Source organism: Scyliorhinus canicula, chromosome 14 (assembly GCF_902713615.1).
Source record: "Scyliorhinus canicula chromosome 14, sScyCan1.1, whole genome shotgun sequence".
Classification (NCBI taxonomy): Eukaryota; Metazoa; Chordata; class Chondrichthyes; order Carcharhiniformes; family Scyliorhinidae; genus Scyliorhinus; species Scyliorhinus canicula.
Window position 1 is genome coordinate 92,627,654 of NC_052159.1, and position 22,876 is coordinate 92,650,529.

Consider the following 22,876-nt stretch of genomic DNA (forward strand, 5'->3'; position numbering starts at 1 on the left):
AATTCTGCAATGAATAATGCAGTGCACTTATTCACATTGCTTTTTTTCCTCACAGGTGATTATCCCTCTGTCGTTCATGACGTTACTAGCGAACAATTGACTACTATATCATCTGTTTGTACACCAAGTTCTTTGTCTTCATTTTCTGCAAACCAGGATACAGTTGACGTGATTTACTGTTCCCCCAAATTAGAGGAATACATTCCTACTGGAAGCAGAATTCAGCAGGTAATAGAGAAGTACACGAGAAATCTAAACCAGTTCCTGGATTCAAGTGTAAAGTACCAAGGCAAGTCATTTTCATTTTCTAAAACAGTCATAAAAAAATAAAGACAAGGAAATGTAATGTTACCCAAAGTTTATCCATATCTAACTTTTAGGTTTTGTGTTGAACACCTGTACTTTTCTGCCTATAATACTCTACTTGGAAGATTATTCTAAATATTTTCACTCAGACCAAGTGCCATTTAATACCAATTTAAACTCAAAGTTTGGGGTTTGCTTTATTTACCTGACTTACAAGTAACACTCTGGGTTTGCCCTACATATACATTTACCCAATGTTTCCTCCTGGCTCATTTCCTTTCTGTAAGCAATCAATTTTGTTCCTCCAGCGTGTGACCTCTCTGATGCTTTTTGTGTCGCAGTAACCATAATAGAGGTCTGTATTTCACATGGAGGTCTAATCGATGCATTGTTAAGCCCAGGATACACTGGGATATACTTTCTATGGTTCTAGATGTTTATCCCAGGATTCTCTTTGGTAATTGCTTTGTCATTGTCCAGATGATGAAATTTGATGAGTCTTCCATTGCTCTCAGATCCAACATATGATACTTTACATGTTTCAGTCGTACGCTCATCAATTTGATGCCCACTACAACACATGTCTCAGTCATCACACCATTTTCCTTTTGTACTTCGAGCAACTTACAAAGCAAAATATTGTCAACATTGAAAAGATAGGTCTAACAGGTGCCATTCTTTGGTCTGCAATTTTTGGGTTGTTATGCCTATAATGTAAGATGGGACTAACTAAAGCAATGCAGAATGGGCTTTTTGTCAGGACTGCTACCACAACATAATGCATTCCACAGTCGAGGTGTTTTCGAACAGAAAGGAAGCATATAATCTAAACTAGGAAAAATATGCTGCATTACCATTTGTTCGCAACTTTCTTACCGCCCTTTTCCCTGCCACCAATAATACCTCACCTGAAGGCCTTTTTGTGGATTTTCTTGATACGTTCTGACCATATGTGAGCCTGCAACGTAAGCATTCAATATTGTTCCAATCCAGCAGTCACTTAATGTGCATGTGTATTGTGAAGGAACTACTTTATTCCCCACTCTTCCACCCCACTTTATGGTGGGGCTTTCTCAATCTTTATGGATTATCTCTTCATTTGATAAATTTACTGAGCCAAAAAGGAAACCTGGTTTAATTTTTAGTGAACTTTTTGCACTCGTATTCACTTCTATGATGGTTAATTTTTTTTTAGTACTGCACTTGCTTTGCAAGTCATGTTGTTGTATTTCAGTTGTACCTATGAGCATACTTAATTTTCCCTATTTGTTTCAGACTCTACAACTGATCATACTGTTTCAGACCAAGGAATCCCTAATTTCTATCTACAACTGCAGTCCTCCCAACAGAATTCTGATGGAGAATTCCAGCCTTTGGAGTCCAGACCCGATTTCAGCATTTCTGATTCTTCATTATCTCCAACTTCTAGCAAGGTGCTACGATAACATTTGATTTTAATGCAAAGTTATTGATGTTGATGTATGCAGATAGTATTTTGTAGTCAAACCAAAAAAAATGTTTAAAAATTATGTTAAAGAAAACCAATTGGATTTGAAAGATTTAATCTTTTTTTTATAAATCTAGAATACCCAGTTATTCTTTTCTCCAATTAAGGGGCAATTTTTTGGGGCAATTTAACGTGGCCAATCCACCTATCCTGCACACCATTGGGTTGTGGGGGCAAAACCCACGCAGACATGGGGAGAACCCAGGTCCTCGGCGTCATAGGCACTAATGCTAACTACTGTGCCACCATGCTGCCCACACTAAAGATTTAATCTAACAGCAACCTCATCTTCAAAGTAATGGGTAAAGAGATGGACATATCGGTTACCATTTTAAAAAGTATAGATTTAGTGTTAATGAGATACTGGATGCTGAATGTTTTTTTTTTCAGAAATGCACCAATTTAATTACAATTGATAAAATATCACTAAATTGTTCCATGTGCCAGTAAAAGCCACCCGAAAGGTAGAGAATCTAATCTGTTTCAAGATATTCTAATTTTGATCCTTTGAATTAATGTCAGAAGTGTGGGGGCGCAGAGTCGTCAAGAGAAGAGTACAGTGTTAAAAGTGCTCCGGGTGGGAATTCTGTGCTGGGTGAGGCCTTTCGTAACCTCCAATACTTGAGGCAGTGAATATTTAACTTTTTTGCCCACTGTTTAGTGCAAGTTGCTGTATTAAAAAAAAAGGAAACAAAAACATGCAGCATACCGAGTTACATCTAAATAATTTAGACCAAAATATGACAGCAGGTTGTGATGGACTGCCATCTGTGTTTACCCTTCAGGAAGGTTTTGCTGTCCATGTCTAGTAAATATCTCCACTTCACATCTTTGCGACTTGGCAGTCATTGGGCTAAATCTAGGATAGTTGTGAATCCAATAAAGTGCCAATTTCTGTTTCTAGAACCTGCGCAATGCATCAATATACCTTCTCAAAATGTTACAGGATGCTTGCAAATAACATGCTTCGGCCTTCACTGTCCAATTCGGAATAGCAGATGATAATGTGGTGGATGCAGCATAACCTACTTTAAAGGTGCAAGGAGCTGTCACTATGTCACAATTAGAGTGCTGGGAAGGTTAATCAGGTACCCAATGGAGGACCAATAATTATTTTAAGCAACGGAAAAGATTTTTGTAGTTGCATTAGGAAAAATAAGGTGACCAGCAGCACTGTGTGTTCCTTTAAAACCTATAATGGTGATTTCAAAGAAAATAGGGAAATGGTAGGCATGCTGAATAATTACTTTGCTCTAGTATTTATAGTGGAGGAAGAAGTCAGCCTGCCAAACAACTTGCCCTTTTATTGAATCAGGGACTGGATTTCAATGCAATTAAGGCAAACTACAGAACTGTCAACTTGACATTAATAGGAAAACTGATGGAGGCCACAATACGGGATGAGACGATACTAGACAGTCAACGTGGCTTTGTCAACGAGGTGATACAGGCAGTGGATGAAGGTAGTGCTGTGGACATTGTACATTTGGTCTTTCAGAAAGCATTTGATACAGTGCCACATGGCAGGTTGGTTAGCAAATTAAACATGTTTGGGATAGATGGGTCCTTGGCAGCATGGATTAGAAGTTGGCCAAGAGATAGGAAATAGAGTGTATATACAGGTGGGCATTTCTCAGACTGGACATGAGTTGAAAGTGGTGTACCCCAGGGCTCAGAGTTGGGACCCTTGCTTTTTCTGATTTTATACAAAAGATTTTGAAGTGGATGGCGAGAGCAAAATCTCTAAATTTGCAGATGATACTGAGCTCGGGAATTGTGAGGACGACGCTGAGCAACTTCAGAGGGACATTGACAAGTTGACCAAATGGACAGACACCTGGCAGACGAACTTCAATGCAGCAAAATGTGAGGTAATGCATTTTGGTAGAAGAAACATGGAGAGACAATATAGTTCAATGGTAAAAATTCGAGAGGAGTACAGGAGCAGAGGGGCCTCGGGGGTTCAAGTGCATAATTCTCTGAAGGTAGCCAGGCAAGTTGAAGCAGTTGTTAAGATGGCGCAAAGCATCCGTGGGTTTATAAATAGAGACATAGAGTATAAAAGCAAGGAAGTAATGCTACACCTCTACAAATCATCGGTCAGACTACATTTGGAGTATTGTGTTCAATTCTGGGCACTTAAGCAAGTATGTAAAGCCCTGGGGAGAGTGCAGAGGAGGTTTATGAGAATGAAAGCAGGAATGAGGAATTTTAGATACATGGAAAAATTGGAGAAATTAGACTTGTTCTCCTTGGGGCAGAGGGGATTAAGAGGTGACCTTATTGAGATGTTCAAAATTCTGAACAATTTTGACAGGTTAAAGGAGGATATTCTGTTTCCACTAGTTGGTATGTCAATGACTAGGGGGTCATAATTTCAAGATAGTCAACAAGAGAGCTCTGAGTGAGATGAGAAACTTCTTTACTCTGTGTTGTTGGGGTTTGGAATGCGCTGCCTGGGAGAGTGGTGGAGGTGGACTCGATAGGAAATTTCAAAAGAGAGTTGGATATATATTTGAATGTGATGAATTTAGAGGGCTGCGGAATGGAACTAACTAGGTTGCTCCTTTGGGAGCCGGTGCAGACACGATGGGCCGAATGGCCTCCTGTGCTGTAAACAACAAACGAGATATCTTCTTCAAATCCTCAGGACGACATGGTTCCATCCCAGGGCTTTAAAAGGTGATTGCAGATGCCCCAACTATAATTTTCTAAAGTTGTCTTGATTCAGCAACCATTCTTTTTGATTAGTAAATTGCACATGATGATCGGTTATTCAGAAAATGTGGGAGAAGAAAACCATAGAATCGTAGGCCAGTTAGACCAACGTTTGTTATGATAACTTTTTAAAAAATAAACACCGCTGTAAACACGTGATCATTTAAGGGGACTGACTGATTTGTTGCTGTGTTGATTAGAGAGAACATTGATTGTGGGTAATTCTGGGCTCTTCTCAAATGCTTTAAGCAGAATATATTGGGTGTGGAGTGCAGCATTGATTTACTAAAATTATACCTTCATTGAAGCTCCAAGGAGTATTGAAAATGAAGCTCGACAGCTGCGATTCCATAGACCTTGTTGTTTCTTCTTCAATCCCCATTTAAATGTCTGGACTGCACGCTCTGCTAGCCCATTTGAGGAAGGATGATATGGCACGGTCTGGATGTGCTGAATTCCAGTACGCTGCATAAACGCAGCAAACTGCACTGACGAAAGGAGTGCCATTATCCTTCAAAGGTACCTTCGGGATCCCATGGATGCAGCAAGATCTACTGCGCTTCTCGATTGTGGCCCAGCACGTCGTGGAAGCCATCCTGCACACCTCCAGGTACTTGGCGTTGGCTCCACGATTACTAGCAACATGGACTCTATTAAAGGTCCTGCAAAATCCACGTGGAGGTGAATCCATGGGCGACCCGACCATTCACAAGGGTGGAGAGGAGCTGCTGACAGAAGTTTCTGCACGCCAGGCAGTTTCTTACAACTCTTTGTCCCATCGATACCCGACCACCAAATTTAGCACAAGGCCAACATTTACGTCTTCGATGCCACCAGATGGCCAGCATGCAAGTCCTGTGACCCTGCAGAGGAATGAAGAGTCCTGGAAGGACTTTCTTTTTGCCACCATCAAGTAGCATAAGGCAAAGCTTCAGCAACGCCGGGTCCTGCTGAGTTCACACACGCACACAAGCATCCCTCACTGGTAAGGCGTCCATAAAATTCAACATCGCAATAGCCTAATCTGCAGCAGGCAGGGACGGGGCATTCGCGGGCAAAGGCAGGCGGCTGAGGGCGTCTGCATGGGTAATCCTGGTACCTCGGCGGTGTTGAAAATTTTAATTCTGAAGTGGCAAGCAGGAGCACCCAATGTTGGATTCTGGCTGCTGCAATTGGTGGGATGCTCATGTCTTTCCGTAAGAGGCCGAGCAGCGGTTTGTGGTCAGCCATGATAACAAAATATCGTCCATGTATGTACTTTTGGAATTTCCTAATTCCAAAGATCATAGTCAGACCATCCTTCTCCATCTGTGCATAGCGGTGCTCGGCATCCACCAGGGTCCTCGAAGGGAACACAATGGGGCGTTCCATTCCGTAGTCACACTCATGGGCCAACACCTCTCTGATGCCATAAGGAACAGCATCACACATTAAAATCAGGGGCCTAGGCAGGTCAGTGTGTCAGTTGCTTTGAAGAAAGACTTCTCTTCATAGCCGCGAATGCCTCATTGTGAGAAGCACCCCAGCACCAATTCTGGTCCATTCGCAACAATAGATGCAGCGGAGGCCAGGTTGGTGATAAACTTGCCATAATAATTAACTAGGCCCAAAAAGTGACCAGAGATTACTGTTGTTCCATGGAGTGGGGACCCCTTAATAGCACAACTTTATCCTCAACTGGGTGCAGCCTATAACTGTCCACCGGGTAACCGAGGTAGGTCACTGCTTTGGCATGGAAAAGTCACTTACTGCGCCTCAGTTTGGTACCCACATGGGCAAAACATCCCTGGAGGTCTACCATGTGTTCCTGCTCCGTGGAGCCAGTATTAAAGAGTATCATCCAAATAGATGGCCACATTCGGCAGGCCCTGCAAGATATTTTCCATGACACGCTGAAATATCGTGGGGGCCAATGGAATTCCAAGTGGAAGGCGAGTGCAATTTACTAATCAAAAAGAATGGTTGCTGAATCAAGACAATTTTAGAAAATTGCTTTTAAACCTTGCTCACAATGAGCCCCAGGTGGTTGGCCTCTGTCCTCTACTTGGAGAACTCGCACTGCTCAAGTTCCACCAGGAGAACAATGATTGTTTTGCCACGGTTCTCGTGGGGGTTATGATAGGGATCAAAAAGGAGATATTTTTGTGGATGCACAGGGCTGGCTGAGATGCTAAGTGACTACTTTGCTTCTGTCTTCATTGGAGAAATGGGTGCTGCCAATCTAACTGTAAAGTAGGAGACAGTAGCAATATTGGATCAGATAGCGAGAGTAGCAATAAAGAAAGTACTTAATGGGTTGACAGTTCTTCATGTGTAGTATATTGTGGTTTGGGTAGGATGTGCCCTTTCTTATTCAGGGAAGTCGATGTGGGAAATTTGGCTGAACGCCTTCTCGTCCAGATCTTGTACATTGCATCCATCCCTGACAGTACAAACCTATGATTAGCACAAACTGGCGATGGTAAACTAGTTCCAAATTCTTCAAGGTGCCACTACCACCGGGCCCGTAGAGAGCCTGCCTGGGGAGAACGGAAGAGGGGCCATAACAAGTGCCCTTAGCCAAGACCCTACACAAGAGGCCTCCTCCATCTGTCCCCACCCTTGATCCAGCTCCTCAAACCATCTTTGCACTTTACCAATGTTCACAGCCCAGTAATAGAGCATCAGGTTTGGTGGTGCCAACCCGCTCGATTGTCACCCTTTCTGCAGGTAGGCTCTTGTAATCCTGGGAGGCTCCAAAGGCAGCGATTGATCTGTCAACCCTAGCGAGAAAAGATTTAGGAGGAAGATCGGAAGACTTTGGAACACAATTAGAAACCTCGCCAAGACATTAATTTTGACCATATGTACTCGACCCACTGAGGATAGCAGGAGGGCATCCCACTTGATCCCCATTCACTTCTTCCACCAGACCGGCCAAGTTCAGTTTATGTAACCGTGTCCAAACAAGTGCCACTTGAATCCCTAAATACCTAAACTTCGTCTTGACTAGTTTAAAAGGCAGCCTCCCCAAATCTGTCCTCTTCCCCAGGGAATTCACTGGGAAGATTTGCTCTTGGTCATATTCAATTTGTACCCTGAGAAGGATCTGAATTTTTTTCAACAGTTCCATATTTCCTCTCATACCTGTGAGAGGATTAGAGACGTACAACAACAAAGCGTAATGGGGCTCCCTATGTTCCTCTGCTTTCCAAACATCTGATAACCACCCTCCCACCTCAAATAGGCTCCCGCTCCCAACGCAGAAAACCCAATCAACCTAAACCCATTGCCTCACCCAACAAACAAAACAGAAACCATTCCCGCTGTTGCCGCATCATCGGCCGGCACACCTGCGATGCTCCACCTCCGATGGGCCGCGTTCCCAGCGGCTCGGGCTACGTGTCGTCCCAGCAGTCTGGAACCTGGCATGCTGGCTGTGGGCACTGTCTCGCGCCGCCACACTTGTCCGGGATTCATGCCGCTGGCCTGGAGGGCTTCTGCTAGGGCTGGGGGGACTAGTGGGAGGTGGACTGTAGGGACATGGCTTGCGCCATGCTTTATGGTGCGACCGATGCACGTCGTCTGCCCTGCGCTTGCGCGGCCTGGGACCTAGCTGTTTTCGGCGCGATCCACAGGAGTTTCATGCAGCGCCGGTGCTAGCCCTTCACATGTACCGGAATCAGGTGAGGGGTTCGTGCTGGTTTTCCTATTGCGACCTTCCAGCAGATTCTCCGTTTGTGCCGGCACTTAGCCTCAGAAACGGAGTATCCAGCCCATGATCCTTATTTTTAAACGTGACCCACAAGAAGAGCTGGGTGCACCATTCCAAATCGCACCGTACATTTGTAAAGGGCTTCCTTGGCCTTGTTGAACCCAGCTCGTCGCTTTGCCAATTCTGCCTCGATGTCCTGGTAAATTCAAATATGGTGTCCTTCCCAGTAGCTTTCCCTCGTGGCCTTCGCCCACTTCAATATCCGCTGTTTATCGAGAAAGTTTTGACGGCAGACTAGACTGCCTGTGGTGGATCCACGGATTTTGTCATAGTGACCGGTGGACCGGAACCACCTGGGAGGGTTAGCACAGATGCCTGCCCTGCCAACTTCCCGAACATCTTCACCACAAATTCTATGGTATTTGTGCCTTCGGATCCCCTCTGGTAGCCCGACAATCAGCAAATTTTGGCGCCTGGACCTGTTCTCTTAGCCTTCAACCTTGGCTCTTAAAACCTTTTGGGTCTCCGCCATCAACAAAAGCTCAACCTCTAAGAGGAAAATCCGTCACTATGTTCCAAGACCACTTTATCCATCTCACGGATCTTCGTGCCTTGTGCCTCCATCCACTGCTGTACCGCCTCCACGGTTACCCGAAGGGGGGCCACCGCTTCCTCGACTGCTCTGGAAAGATCTTCCGCCATCAACTGCCTTTGTTTATGGAACTCTCCCACAAGGAATTCCATCAATTTCTCTGTTGGCTCCAGGAAAGGAATCAGCAGGGCCCCACCATGTTTTTCCTCACCCACGGCGCTCCTGAATCTGGTGTGGAACCTCCACTCGTCTTCTGCCTGGTTTTACGCCCTGTAAGCATCCCAACCAGAGGAGAGACCGGTAAGTTAAAATTCCTTCAGCTTTTTTTTTCTAATTATACCCATAAATCTCGCGGCTAGGGCCAAAAGCGCGATGTGCTCACGGCATCGTTGCAACCGAAAAGGCGCAAATAGCAGTTTTAAATTTTGATGTGATCTGATACTGACATGGAATGCCTGTGATCAAAGTTGTATGCTGGGGTGTGAGTTGTCATCATAAGAACTAGGAGCAGGAGTAGGCCATCTGGCCCCTCGAGCCTGCTCCGCCATTCAATTAGATCATGGCTGATCTTTTGTGGACTCAGCTCCACTTTCCGGCCCGAACACCATAACCCTTAATCCCTTTATTCTTCAAAAAACTATCTATCTTTACCTTAAAAACATGTAATGAAGGAGCTTCAACTGCTTCACTGGGCAAGGAATTCCATAGATTCACAACCCTTTGGGTGAAGAAGTTCCTCCTAAACTCAGTCCTAAATCTACTTCCCCTTATTTTGAGGCTATGCCCCCTAGTTCTGCTGTCACCCGCCAGTGGAAACAACCTGCCCGCATCTATCCTATCTATTCCCTTCATAATTTTAAATGTTTCTATAAGATCCCCCCTCATCCTTCTAAATTCCAACGAGTACAGTCCCAGTCTACTCAACCTCTCCTCATAATCCAACCCCTTAAGCTCTGGGATTAACCTAGTGAATCTCCTCTGCACACCCTCCAGCGCTAGTACGTCCTTTCTCAAGTAAGGAGACCAAAACTGAACACAATACTCCAGGTGTGGCCGCACTAACACCGTATACAATTAGAACATAGAACATAGAACAGAACAGGCCCTTTGGCCCTCAATGTTGTGCCGAGCCATGATCACCCTATACCCGTAACCCAACAACCCCCACCTCCTTAACCTTACTTTTATTAGGACACTACGGGCAATTTAGCATGGCCAATCCACCTAACCCGCACATCTTTGGACTGTTGGTTTACAATTGCAACATAACCTCCCTAGTCTTAAACTCCATCCCTCTAGCAATGAAGGACAACATTCCATTGCCTTCTTAATCACCTGTTGCACTTGTAAACCAACCTTCTGTGACTCATGCACTAGCACACCCAAGTCTCTCTGAACAGCGGCATGCTTTAATATTTTATCGTTTAAATAATAACCCCGTTTGCTGTTATTCCTACCAAAATGGATAACCTCACATTTGTCAACATTGTATTCCATCTGCCAGACCCGAGCCCATTCACTTAACCTATCCAAATCCCTCTGCAGACTTCCAGTATCCTCTGCACTTTTCGCTTTACCACTCATCTTAGTGTCATCTGCAAACTTGGACACATTGCCCTTGGTCCCCAATTCCAAATCATCAATGTAAATTGTGAACAATTGTGGGCCCAACACTGATCCCTGAGGGACACCACTAGCTACTGATTGCCAACCAGAGAAACACCCATTTATCCCAACTCTTTGCTTTCTATTAATTAACCAATCCTCTATCCATGCTACTACTTTACCCTTAATGCCATGCATCTTTATCTTATGCAGCAACCTTTTGTGTGGCACCTTGTCAAAGGCTTTCTGGAAATCCAGATATACCACATCCATCGGCTCCCCGTTATCTACTGCACTGGTAATGTCCTCAAAAAATTCCACTAAATTAGTTAGGCATGACCTGCCTTTAACGAACCCATGCTGCGTCTGCCCAATGGGACAATTTCTATCCAGATGCCTCGCAATTTCTTCCTTGATGATAGATTCCAGCATCTTCCCTATTACCGAAGTTAAACTCACTGGCCTATAATTTCCTGCTTTCTGCCTACCTCCTTTTTAAACAGTGGTGTCACGTTTGCTAATTTCCAATCACCGGGACCACCCCAGAGTCTAGTGAATTTCGGTAAATTATCACTAGTGCATCTGCAATTTCCCTAGCCATCTCTTTTAGCACTCTGGGATGCATTCCATCAGGGCCAGGAGACTTGTCTACCTTTAGCCCCATTAGCTTGCCCATCACTCCCTCCTTAGTGATAACAATCCTCTCAAGGTCCTCACCTGTCATAGCCTCATTTCTATCAGTGTCTCTTTAAGAAAGAGTTTTGTGTTATCACATGACTTCAGTGATGTCATTGTGTGGGTGGAGCTGGGCTGTGGCTCTTAGTTTTACTTTCGCTTTGAGTTTTAGACTGGTTTTGAGCTGCACAGATTGAAATAAGTGTGTCTCTCTATCTTCATTTTAAAAGCTGTTTCCAGACTGGTTGATGACTTAAGAGATAATTGCTTTCTGGAAGGAATTCAAACCTGCTGTTGGAAAGGGGAACAAGAGTATCACTAACAAGTCTTATACCAGTAAGAGTGCTGTGTGCTGGGCCACACCTTTGCAAAGGAGTTTCTGGTTTTACTTGGATTTTGCTATTGAATTGGAACAGTTAAGGGGGAATTCATTAAGGGTTATACATAGGTTACTGTAGCTGTGTGGGGGCTTTGTTTGTATGTTTATACAAATGTTAACTAAATTCGTGAAACAGAAAGGTGAAACATCTGGAATGCTACGGCTCTGTTGATCGCTGGTCCCATCCTTAAACATAGGGATGTATAAATTTCTCCGATGGCTGTGAATGTTCATACTTAATTAGGTATTTGTGGACAGCACGGTGGCACAGTGATTAGCATTTCTGCCTCACGGCGCCGAGGTCCAGGTTCGATCCCGGCTCTGGGTCACTGTCCGTGTGGAGTTTGCACGTTCTCCCCGTGTTTGCGTGGGTTTCGCCCTCACCACCCAAAGGTGTGCAGGTAAGGTGGAGTGGCCACGCTAAATTGCCCCATAATTAGAAAAAAATGAATTGGGCACTATAAATTTATTTTAAAATAAATAAATTAGGTATTTGCTAGGGATACAGGACTGTATGACCCAGCATACCAAAGGTTTGGTGATTTGCAGCGGTCATTTTAACAGACTTTTTGTATTGAAAGTTGTAAAAGTATTGTTTGAAAGTTCACAATAAACTGGAGCATGACAAATGTCATCCAAAAGATCTTTATCCTTTCATTTCATATAAAAGTTTGTTTAGAACCAAACCGGTTTCTGTGCCAATTTTGGATGATTTATTTAATTCAGTCCCTGGACTTTGTTGCACGAGGTACTCTGGGTTGTGTCCCAGGCCCAACCATCTTCAGCTTATCGGTGACCTTCCCTCCATCATCAGGTCAGAAGTCGGAATGTTTGCTGATGATTGTATAATGTTCAGCACTGTTCACAACTCCTCAGATACTGAAGAACTTGTCCATATGCAGAACGACGTGAAAAATATTCAGCCTAGGACTAAAAAGTGGCAAGTAAAGCTCACACTCGACAAGTGCAAGGAGATGACCATTTTCAACACACATAATCTAACCATCTTCCCGTGACATTCAACAGGATTTACGTTGCTGAATCTCCCACTGTCAATATCTTGTGGGTTCCATTTGACCAGAAACTGAACTGGACTAGCCATACAAACACTTGTGTCTGCAAGAGCATATCAGAAACTGAGAATTCTGTGGCAGATACAGTAGTCCCCCTTTATAACGCGGGTGTTGGGGTCCAAGACAGCCACCCGCGTTGTATCCGAGCCGCGGATATCCATGATGGGGGTTTTAAATTTATTTTAAAATCTATGCATGCGCTTCCCATTGTGAGTCTACGGGGGGGGCGGGGGAAGAGGTCAGACACCCGTAGACTCACAATGGGAAGCGCTAGCATAGATTTTAAAATAAATTTAAAACCCCCATCGTGGATCCAATTAAAATTTCAGCGGCCGGCTCACTTTGATCCGGAGAGGGAAGCTGCTCTCACTGAAATCAGCCGGCCGCTGAAATTGACACTGCCCGCTGCTCTCTCCCTCCAATCCAACTTTTAAGTTTTAATGTTTCTGATTGGAGGGAGAGAGCAGCCGGCAGTGACAATTTCTTTTTTTTTCTTCCGGCTTGCCCCCTCTCCCCCCACATCCTCCGACTCGCCCCCTCTCCCCCCCCAACACCCTCCGGCTCGCCCCCTCTCCCCCAACACCCTCCGGCTCGCCCCCTCTCCCCCCACACCCTCCGGCTCGCCCCCTCTCCCCCCACACCCTCCGGCTCGCCCCCTCTCCCCCCACACCCTCCGGCTCGCCCCCTCTCCCCCCACATCCTCCGGCTCGCCCCCCTCCCCACACCCTCCGGCTCGCCCCCTCTCCCCCCACATCCTCCAACTAGACCCCTCTCCCTCCCAACACCCTCCGGTTCGCCCCCTCTCCCTCCCAACACCCTCCGGCTCGCCCCCTCTCCCCCCACACCCTCCAGCTCGCCCCCTCTCCCCCACACCCTCCGGCTCGCCCCCTCTCCCCCCACATCCTCCAACTAGACCCCTCTCCCCCCCACACCCTCCGGCTCGCTCCCTCTCCCCCACACCCTCCTGCTCTCCCCCACAGCGTCCAGCTCGCCCCCTGTCCCCCCACACCCTCCGGCTCGCCCCCTCCCCCCCCCTCTCCTCCCCCGTCCCCCAACACCCGCAGGGCCCCCCTCTCTCCCCCAACACCCGCAGGGCCCTCCTCTCTCCCCCAACACCCGCAGGTCCACCCTCTCTCCCCCACACCCCCAGGGGGGTCGCCCCCACACCCCCAGGGGGGTCTCCCCAACACCCGCACCCCCTCTTCTCCCCCCCAACACCCGCCCCCCCCCCCTCGGCAGTGTCAATTTCAGCGGCCGGCTGATTGTTTCAGTGAGAGAGCAGCTTCCCTCTCCGGATCAAAGTGAGCCGGCCGCTGAAATTGACACTGCCGGCTGCACTCTCCCTCCAATCCAACTTTTAAGTTTTAATGTTTCTGATTGGAGGGAGAGAGCAGCCGGCAGTGTCAATTTCAGCGGCCGGCTCACTTTGATCCAGAGAGGGAAGCTGCTCTCACTGAAATAATCAGCCGGCCGCTGAAATTGACACAACTGACAGTTGGGGTCCATAAGCCCCCCCGCGGTATATTGCGAACCGCGGTATTGCGGAGCGCGGTATAACGGGGGACTACTGTAGCTCCCTTTCTGAATCCCAAAAGCCTGTCGACTGTCTACAAGGAACAAGATGTGTGGTGCAATACTCTGCATTTGCCTTGTGTTCGACAACATCCAGGACTAAGCAGCAAGTTCCCCTCTAAGCTTCGCAGTATTCCGAATTGGAACAATATCACAGTTCCTTCACTGCTGCGCCAAAGTTCTGGAACTCTGCCCCGAACGGCACTGTGGCTAAACCTACACCACATCGATTGCAATGGTACAAGAAGGCAGCTCACGAGGGGAATTAGGGATGGGTAAGAAATGCCAATTTATCCAGCAATGCCCACATCCCATGAAAGAATAAATGAAATAACATTCAGCTTCATCTTTTTAATGAGGAAAGGGATCAAGGAGTCAGAGAAAACTAGATCCTCAAGACACCAAACTAATTTTTGGTCATCAACAAACAATGTGTTTTATGAGAGGTGCAGTGTCTGTTGGAGGAAGCAATTCTGTCAATCAAGCATTGATCATGCTGCAACTTGACATGAAGTGCTGAAATCCACTCTGGAAATAATGCAACTGAGGTGGAAATGTCCAACTGAAGAGGGTCAAAAATAAAACCAAAGAATTGGTTCAAAGAACATGAGCTCTCAATAGGCAAAGGTTGAGGGGGAAAAGACTTTGAAATGACTACCATTGAAGGGTATGGAGGATTATTTAAAGTTATTTGAATTGGTATGAGTATAACGAGTGTCTTCAATGTAAAGGATATTGCAACTTCCTTTACATACAGCTGTCTGCAAGACCGGCAAGAGACCTTCTTCCTGATTTCACTTGTCATTTTCCTAAGGTGTGTAAAGAATGTTAAAAGTTCAAATGATTACGTGGTTGGATTATCTTTGTCCAACTTTATCTTCCTTCTTAAATCTCATGATTACTACTGGCAGAAGCTTCCATTAGTGTGAACTTTTGCAGTTCAGAAGTGAGAAAGCTCTGATGTTCCTAATTTCGTAATCGCAAAATGTAGCAATGCTACTGATGCTTCAGCTTTCCTAAATTATCTTTAAAAATGACTCATTTTGGAGAAAATTGGGAAGAACTGACGTAACATTTCTTTCAAATTGTTACAGAATTCATATGTGCTTGATACTAATGGCACCACGATAGATCAGCATTCTAATCTAGCCACAAGCTCAAAGATCAAGTCCTTCACTGACAGCGTTGTATCCGCTGTTGACCATGGAAGAACAGCTTGCAGTATAGATCAAAAGGAAGAATATATTCAGCAGGGTTATAATGTTGGTAAGTGTCTGGGGAAAACCCACCAATTCGTTCTAATGTAATAATGTGCCTATTGGTATACCTAAAAAGTTTTATGTTAAATGGTCCAGAAAATGTTCTATACCGGGTGAAATGTTTAGAAACATATTTTCAGCTCTACAATCCTGTTGTATGCAAAAACAATGGTTATATGTTGACACATAATAGGCAAGTGACTTAGTGCAGTGCAACAGACTGCACCAAATCCTGGAAATTTCTACACTTGCCTATTTAGTGCAACCAGATTAGCTCAGACTTTGTATCCAAATCTATGCTCCTAAAAATTGCCACTATTTGTGCGATAATGAATCACATCCCATACATTATTTCCCTATTCAACGCCACAGGTGTCAACATTGAAGTTTGACTGTGTACATTTGGATAAAGGATGCAGATCAAGAAGAAGATAATGCTCAGTTTATCATTGTTTCTGAAAATTCCAGTAGTTTTAAAATGGATGTTCCTACAACACATTTGGGCTATCTCGCTTCCAGCTAGGCAAATTATGATTCAGCCTAAAATGCTATGGTGTTCATTGAAATATATTGTTAATGGTAAATATCCAGTTATCTTGCCATTATTGGATTATGCGATTTCCCCATACTATATTTCTGAGTAGGTCTGGCAGCATATGTGGAGAGAAAAAGTGGAGTTAATGTTTCAAGTCCATGTGATTATTCGTCAGAGCTAAAGAGAGGTAGAAATGTGATGGATTATGTACTGTACAAAAGGGAATGTAGCAGCTGGAGCAGAGTAGAACATCAGTGATTGGTGGGAGCTAGGCGAGATTCAATAAAGATGTGTAGGTCATGCAATAGGATGTGTTAATAGCAGGAGAAGGTGCTAGTAGTTGCACAAGGCAAGATATCAATGTGAAAATTGGAGAATAAACATCAGTGCTATGAAAGCAAAACCTAAGAGCAAGTGACAGGTAGCCCAGTGGGGGAGGAAAGGGTGTTTCATTGGACAGAAGATGTTTTTAATATACTTTTTTTAAAGGGTCAAGATAAAGAAAAGTCACAGTCAAAAATTGTTCAACTTAATGTTGAGTCCTGAGGGCTGTAACATGCCTAATCGGAAGATGTTTACGTTAAGCTTCACTGGAGCATTGCGGCAAACTAAGGACATACATGTGGGCGTGAGAGAAAGATGCTGAGTTGAAATAGCAAGCAACAGAAAGGTTGGGGTCATGCTTGCGTGCTGAGAGAAGGTGTTCCGCAAAGTGGTCACCCAGTCTGTGTATAATCTCCCAATGTAGAGGAGACTGCATTAGAAGCAATGAATACAGTAGACTAAATTGAAAGAGGTGCGAATGAAATGTTGCCTCACCTGAAAGGAATGTTGGGGCCTTGAATGGAGAGCGAGGAGGTAAAGAGGCAGGATTGCATCTTCTTCTGCAATTGACTGGGAAGATAATGTGGAAAGGGGTTGAGGAGTTGGAGGTGATGGAGCAGTAGACCAGGATGTCGTGGAGGGAGCCATCCATATGGAACGCTGACAGGGAGTTGAGGGGAAGATATGTTTTGTGGTGGCATCATGCTGGAGTTGATGGAAATGGTGGAGGATAATCCTTTGAATGTGGAGGTTGGTGGGGTGGAAATGCGGACAAGGAAGACCCTACCGTGGTTCTGGGAGGAAGGGGTGAGGGCAGAGCTGCGGGAAATGGGATTGAACCTAGTTGAGTGTCCTGTCAACCACAGGTGTGAGGAAACCTCAATTAAGGAAAAAGGCAGTCATGTCCGACGTGGCACTTTGAAAGCTGGCATTATCAGAACAGACGCAACAATGGCTGAGGAACTAGAAGAATGGAATTGAGCCCTTGGAGCATGTTTTTTTAAAAAAATAATTTTTATTCAAATTTTTCAACTACAAATTTTCTCCCGACAAGAAAATAAACCAGGCATAGACAAAAAACAGAAAGAAAACCCCCCCCCCCCCCCCCCCCCCCCCATACAAAGCAATAATTAATAACAAAAAAGAAAGTAACAAACATATAGTTGCAAAACAAACCCCCTTAACAGACCCATAACCCCCCCACACCACCCCGCGCGTTGCTGCTGAGATTGACCACCCCCTAACACTCCGCCAGGCTGCCACTGCCGGAAGAACCCTTGCACCGACCCCCTCAGGGCAAACTTGACCCTCTCCAGTTTGATGAACCCGGCCATGTCGTTAATCCAGGATTCCGGGCTCGGGTGCTTCGCGTCCCTCCACTGTAAAAGAATCCTACGCTGGGCTACTAGAGACGCAAACGCCAGAATACCGGCCTCTCTCGCCTCCTGCGCTCCCGGCTCCGATGCTACCCAAAAGATAGCGATCACCCAGCCCGGTTCAATCCTGGAACCGACCACACTGGACAAGGTCCCCGCCACCCCCTTCCAGAACCCCTCCCATGCCGGACACGCCCAGAACATGTGGGTGTGATTCGCCAGGTCTCCCGAACACCTCCCACATCTCTCCTCACCCCCAAAGAACTGGCTCAGCCTGGCCCCAGTCATGTGCGCCCTATGCAGCACCTTCAGCTGAATTAAGCTGAGCCGTGCGCAAGAAGAGCACGAATTCATCCTCCCCAGGGCGTCCGCCCACGTCCCCTTGTCGATCTCCTCCCCTAGCTCCTCCTCCCACTTCGCTTTCAGCTCCTCCACCGAGGCCTCCTCCCCCTCCTGCAGCACCTGATGAATTGCCGAGATCCTACCCTCACCGACCCACGTCCTCGAGAGCACCCTATCCTGCACCCCCCTTGGCGGCAATAGCGGAAACTCCGCCACCTGCCGCTTAACAAACTCCCTAATCTGCATATACCTGAAAGTATTCCCAGGGGGGAGACCCCACTTCCCCTCCAACTCCTCTAAGGTCGCAAACTTCCCGTTGAGGAAAATGTCCCCCATCCGCCTGATGCCTGCCCTATGCCAACTCAAAAACTCAACCCATTCACCTGAGGAAGGAGCTGCGCTCCGAAAGCTCGTGTTTGAATCAAACCTGTTGGACTTTAACCTGGTGTTGTAAGACTTCTTACTGTACTCAAAAACCCACCATCTATTCTCCCTGGTGCAAACCGGTGGTTGCCCCGTATCGGGGTCCAAACTGAGGCCTTCACTTCCCCCCCTATGCCGCCTCCACTGCCCCCAAATTTTGAGGGAAGCCACCACTACTGGACTCGTAGAATACCTTGCCGGGGGGGAGTGGGAGCGGCGCCGTCACCAGTGCCTCCAAACACGTGCCCACACAGGACGCCACCTCCAACCTCTTCCATGCGGCACCCTCCCCCTCCATCACCCACCTACGAATCATTGCCACATTCGCAGCCCAGTAGTACCCACACAGGTTGGGCAACGCCAAACCACCTACCCCCTGCCTCGCTCCAGGAATACCCTCCTCACTCTCGGGGTCTTCCGCGCCCACACGAACCCCAGAATACTCTTATTAACCTTCCTAAAGAAAGCCTTCGGAATCAAGATGGGGAGACACTGGAAGAGAAACAAAAACCTCGGGAGCACCGTCATCTTAACCGACTGGACCGTGCCCGCCAAAGAGAGCAGCAGCGCATCCCACCTCCTAAACTCCTCCTCCATCTTTCCACCAGCCTCAAAGTTTAGCCTATGCAGGGGCCCCCAGCTCCTAGCTATCTGGACGCCAAGATATCTAAAGCTCCTCTCCGCCCTCTTCAACGGGAGCACCCCAATCTCCCTCTCCTAGTCCCCCAAGTGCAGCACAAACAGCTCACTCTTCCCCACGTTGAGCTTATAGCCCGAAAAGTCCCCAAACTCCCCAAGCATCCTCAACATCTCTGGCATTCTCCCCCCCCCGCCCCCCGATCCGCGATGTACAACAGTAAATCATCCGCGTACAGCGACAACCAGTGCTCCCCCCCCCCCCCCCCCCCCCCCCCCACCTCCGCACAATCCCCCTCCAGTTCTTTGAATCCCTCAGCGCCATGGCCAGGGGTTCAATCGCTAACACGAAGAGCAGGGGAGACAGGGGGCACCCCTGCCTCGTCCCCCGGGACAACCGCAAGTCCTCTGACCTCCTCCCATTCGTCACCACGCTCGCTACCGGGGCACTATATAGCAGCCTCACCCAGCTAATGAATCCCGTACCAAACCCAAATCTCCTCAACACTTCCCACAGGTAGCTCCACTCCACCCTATCGAAGGCTTTCTCCGCATCCATCGATGCTACTATTTCTGCCTCCCCATCCGCCGACGACATCATCATAACATTAAGAAGCCGCCGCACATTGACATTCAGCTGCCTCCCCTTCACAAACCCCGTTTGGTCCCCATTGATTTTTTTTTTTTTAATTGAGATTATCCAATTATTTTTTCCAATTAAGGGGCAATTTAGCGTGGTCAATCCACCTACTCTGCACATTTTTGGGTTGTGGGGGCGAAACCCACGCAGACACGGGGCGAATGTGCAAACTCCACACGGACAGTGACCCAGAGCCGGGATCGAACCTGGGACCTCAGCGTCGTGAGGCGGTTGTGCTAACCACTAGGCCACCATGCTGCCCATGGTCCTCATCGATAACCAGCGGGACCACATCTTCCACCCTCCTGGACAGTATCTTAGCCAACAATTTTGCGTCCACGTTGAGGAGCGAGATCGGCCTGTAAGACCCATACTGGAGGGGGTCCTTATCCCGCTTCAGAATCCGTGAAATTATTGCTCTAGACATCGTCGGGGACAAAGCCCCCCCCCCCTCCCTCGCCTCATTCAGGGTCCTCACTAACAACGGGCCCAGCAAGTCTGAGAACTTATTATAAAACTCCACCGTGAACCTGTCAGGTCCTGGTGCTTTCCCTGTCTGCGTGCTCCCCAGCGCCTCCATCAACTCCTCCAACTCGATTGAGGCCCCCAGACCCTCCATCTGCTCCTCCTCCACTCTTGGGAACTCCAGCTTATCCAGAAAATGGTCCATCCCGCCCACCTCCCTAGGGGGCACCGACCGGTACAGCTTCTCGTAGAAGGACCTGAACACCCCATTAATGTCCCTAGCACTCCGCACCAGGTTCCCTCCTGCATCTGTGACTCCCCCTATCTCTCTCGCTGCCTCCCGTTTCCGGAGCTGGTGGGCCAGCATCCGACTTGCCTTCTCCCCGTACTAATATGCCGCCCCCTGCGCCCTCCTCCACTGCGCCTCCGCCTTCCGGGTGGTCAGTATATCGAACTCCGCTTGGAGACTGCGACGCTTTCTCAAAAGCCCCTCTTCCGGGACATCCGCATACCTCCTGTCCACCCTTACCATTTCTTCCACCAACCTCTCCCCCTCCCCCTCTCCCTGTGGCACGAATAGATATCAGCTCCCCTCTAACCACCGCCTTCAGCGCTTCCCAGACCACCCCAACTTGCACCTCCCCATTGTCATTAGCTTCCCAATACCCCTCTACGCACCTACGGACCCGCCCGCATACTTCCTCCTCTGACAGAAGCCCCACATCTAACCTCCACAGCGGGCGCTGATCCTTCCCCTCCCCCAGCTCCAGGTCCACCGAATGCGGAGCGTGGTCTGATATGACTATCGCCGAATATTCCGCCCCCACCACTCTCGGGATTAGCGCCCTGCTGAGGACAAAAAATCAATCCGGGAATAAACCTTGTGGACATGGGAGAAAAAGGAAAACTCCCATCTGATCCATGAACCCCCTCAGCACTGAGGCCGCCGCCGGCTTCTTGCACGTCTTAGACCTCGAACGATCCAAAGCTGGGTCCAACACAGTATTAAATGCCTCCCAAGATCAAGCCCCCCGTCTCCAGGTCCGGAATCCGGCTCGACATTCGCCGCATGAAACCTGCATCGTCCCAGTTGGGGGCGTACACATTAACCAGAACCACCCGCTCCCCTTGAAGCCTACCACTCAGCGTTACGCATCTACCACAGCTATCCGCCACCACACTCGACGCCACGAACGACAAGCTCTTGCCAACTAAAATCGCCACCCCTCGATTCTTCGCATCTAGCCCCGAGTGAAACACCTGTCCAACCCAGCCTCTTCTCAGCCTCACCTGATCCGCCACCTTAAGGTGCGTCTCCTGGAGCATAGCCACGTCCGCTCCCAGCCCCTTGAAATGCGCCAAGACCCGGGCCTGCTTCACCGGTCCATTCAGCCCCCTCACGTTCCATGTGACCAGCTGAATCTGGGGGATCTTCCCCCTCCCTCTGCGCCAGTCAGCCATAGCTCTCCCTCGGCTCACCACGCGCCCGCAGACCCCCTCAGGCCCGTTCCCCACGGTGGCAGACCCTCCACCTCCCCCCCCCCCCCCCCCCCCAATCGCCAGCAGATCCCCTTTGGCCCCTCCAGCAGCAACCCGGTACCCCCTCTATTCCCTCCCAAGCCCCCCCCCCTCTATTCCCTCCCCAGCTAGCCCCCCCCCCCCCCCCCCCCCCCCCAGCTGCGTAATTCCTTCCATCGTACTTCTGTAAGTCAGCCGACTCCTGCTGACCCCGGCTGCTCCGACCCCCCCCTGTGTAACACAACCACCACTCCCCCCACCCAGTACCGGTTCCCGCCCACTGCGCCTCCAGCGCGGGAAGAAAGCCGCGCTTCCATCTCAGACTCCGGCCCAACACGCGGGAAAAAGAAGGGCGCATGACCCAGCCCTCCATCAGTGAAAAACAAGAAAGCACCAGAATAGATAAATAACAGCCCCAAAAAGCGAAAAAGCAAAAAGACATCAACAAACACAACCAGAAAAACGAAAGGATACCCAGGAGGACAAGGTCTCTGGACTATGTACATCAGTCCCCAGCCCCTCAGTTCGAGTCCAACTTCTCTGCCTGGATGAAGGCCCAGGCATCCTCCGGGGAATCGAAGTAAAGCTGGCGATCTATGTATGTGACCCAGAGGTGAGCTGGCTGTAACCAGCCAAACTTCACCCCCTTCTTGTGAAGCACTGCCTTCGTCTGATTAAAAGCAGCCCTTCTCTTCGCCACCTCCGCGCTCCAATCCTGATAAATCCTGATCTCTGCATTCTCCCACTTGCTGCTCCTCTCCTTCGCCCATCTCAGCACACAGTCACGGTCAACGAAGCGGTGAAAACGGACCAGCACTGCCCTAGGCGGCTCGTTCGGCTTGGGCTTCCTCAACAGCACTCGATGGGCACCCTCCAGCTCCAAGGGCCCCTGGAACGACCCCACGCCCATTAACGAGTTCAACATCACGGCCACATAGGCCCCCAAGTCCGAACCTTCCAGCCCCTCCGGGAGGCCCAGGATCCGCAATTTCTTCCGACGGGAGCGGTTCTCCATCTCCTCCATCCTCGCTAGCCATTTCTTGTGGAGCGCCTCGTGCGACTCCACCTTCACTGCCAGGCCTAGGAGTTCGTCCTCTCTCTCCGAGGCCTTTTGCTGTAGCTCTCGGGTCTCTGCACCCTGAGCCGTCTGAGTCGCCATGAGCTTGTCCAGCGAGGCCTTAAGCGGTTCCAAATGCTCAGCCTTCAGCTCTCTGAAGTTGCTCCTGCGCCCACTGCT

The 22,876-nt window shown here is 48.2% G+C and overlaps 1 protein-coding gene across 1 annotated transcript in view; it reads left to right on the forward strand.

The window, feature by feature from the left end:
* Positions 1 to 22,876, forward strand: part of cep295 (centrosomal protein 295) — a 172,235-nt gene that overhangs the window by 117,347 nt on the left and 32,012 nt on the right. The window contains exons 21-24 of the mRNA XM_038817947.1: positions 56 to 289; positions 1,582 to 1,739; positions 3,520 to 3,684; positions 15,216 to 15,387. Coding sequence (XP_038673875.1) covers positions 56 to 289; positions 1,582 to 1,739; positions 3,520 to 3,684; positions 15,216 to 15,387 — 729 coding nt within the window. The remainder of the gene's footprint in view (positions 1 to 55; positions 290 to 1,581; positions 1,740 to 3,519; positions 3,685 to 15,215; positions 15,388 to 22,876) is intronic.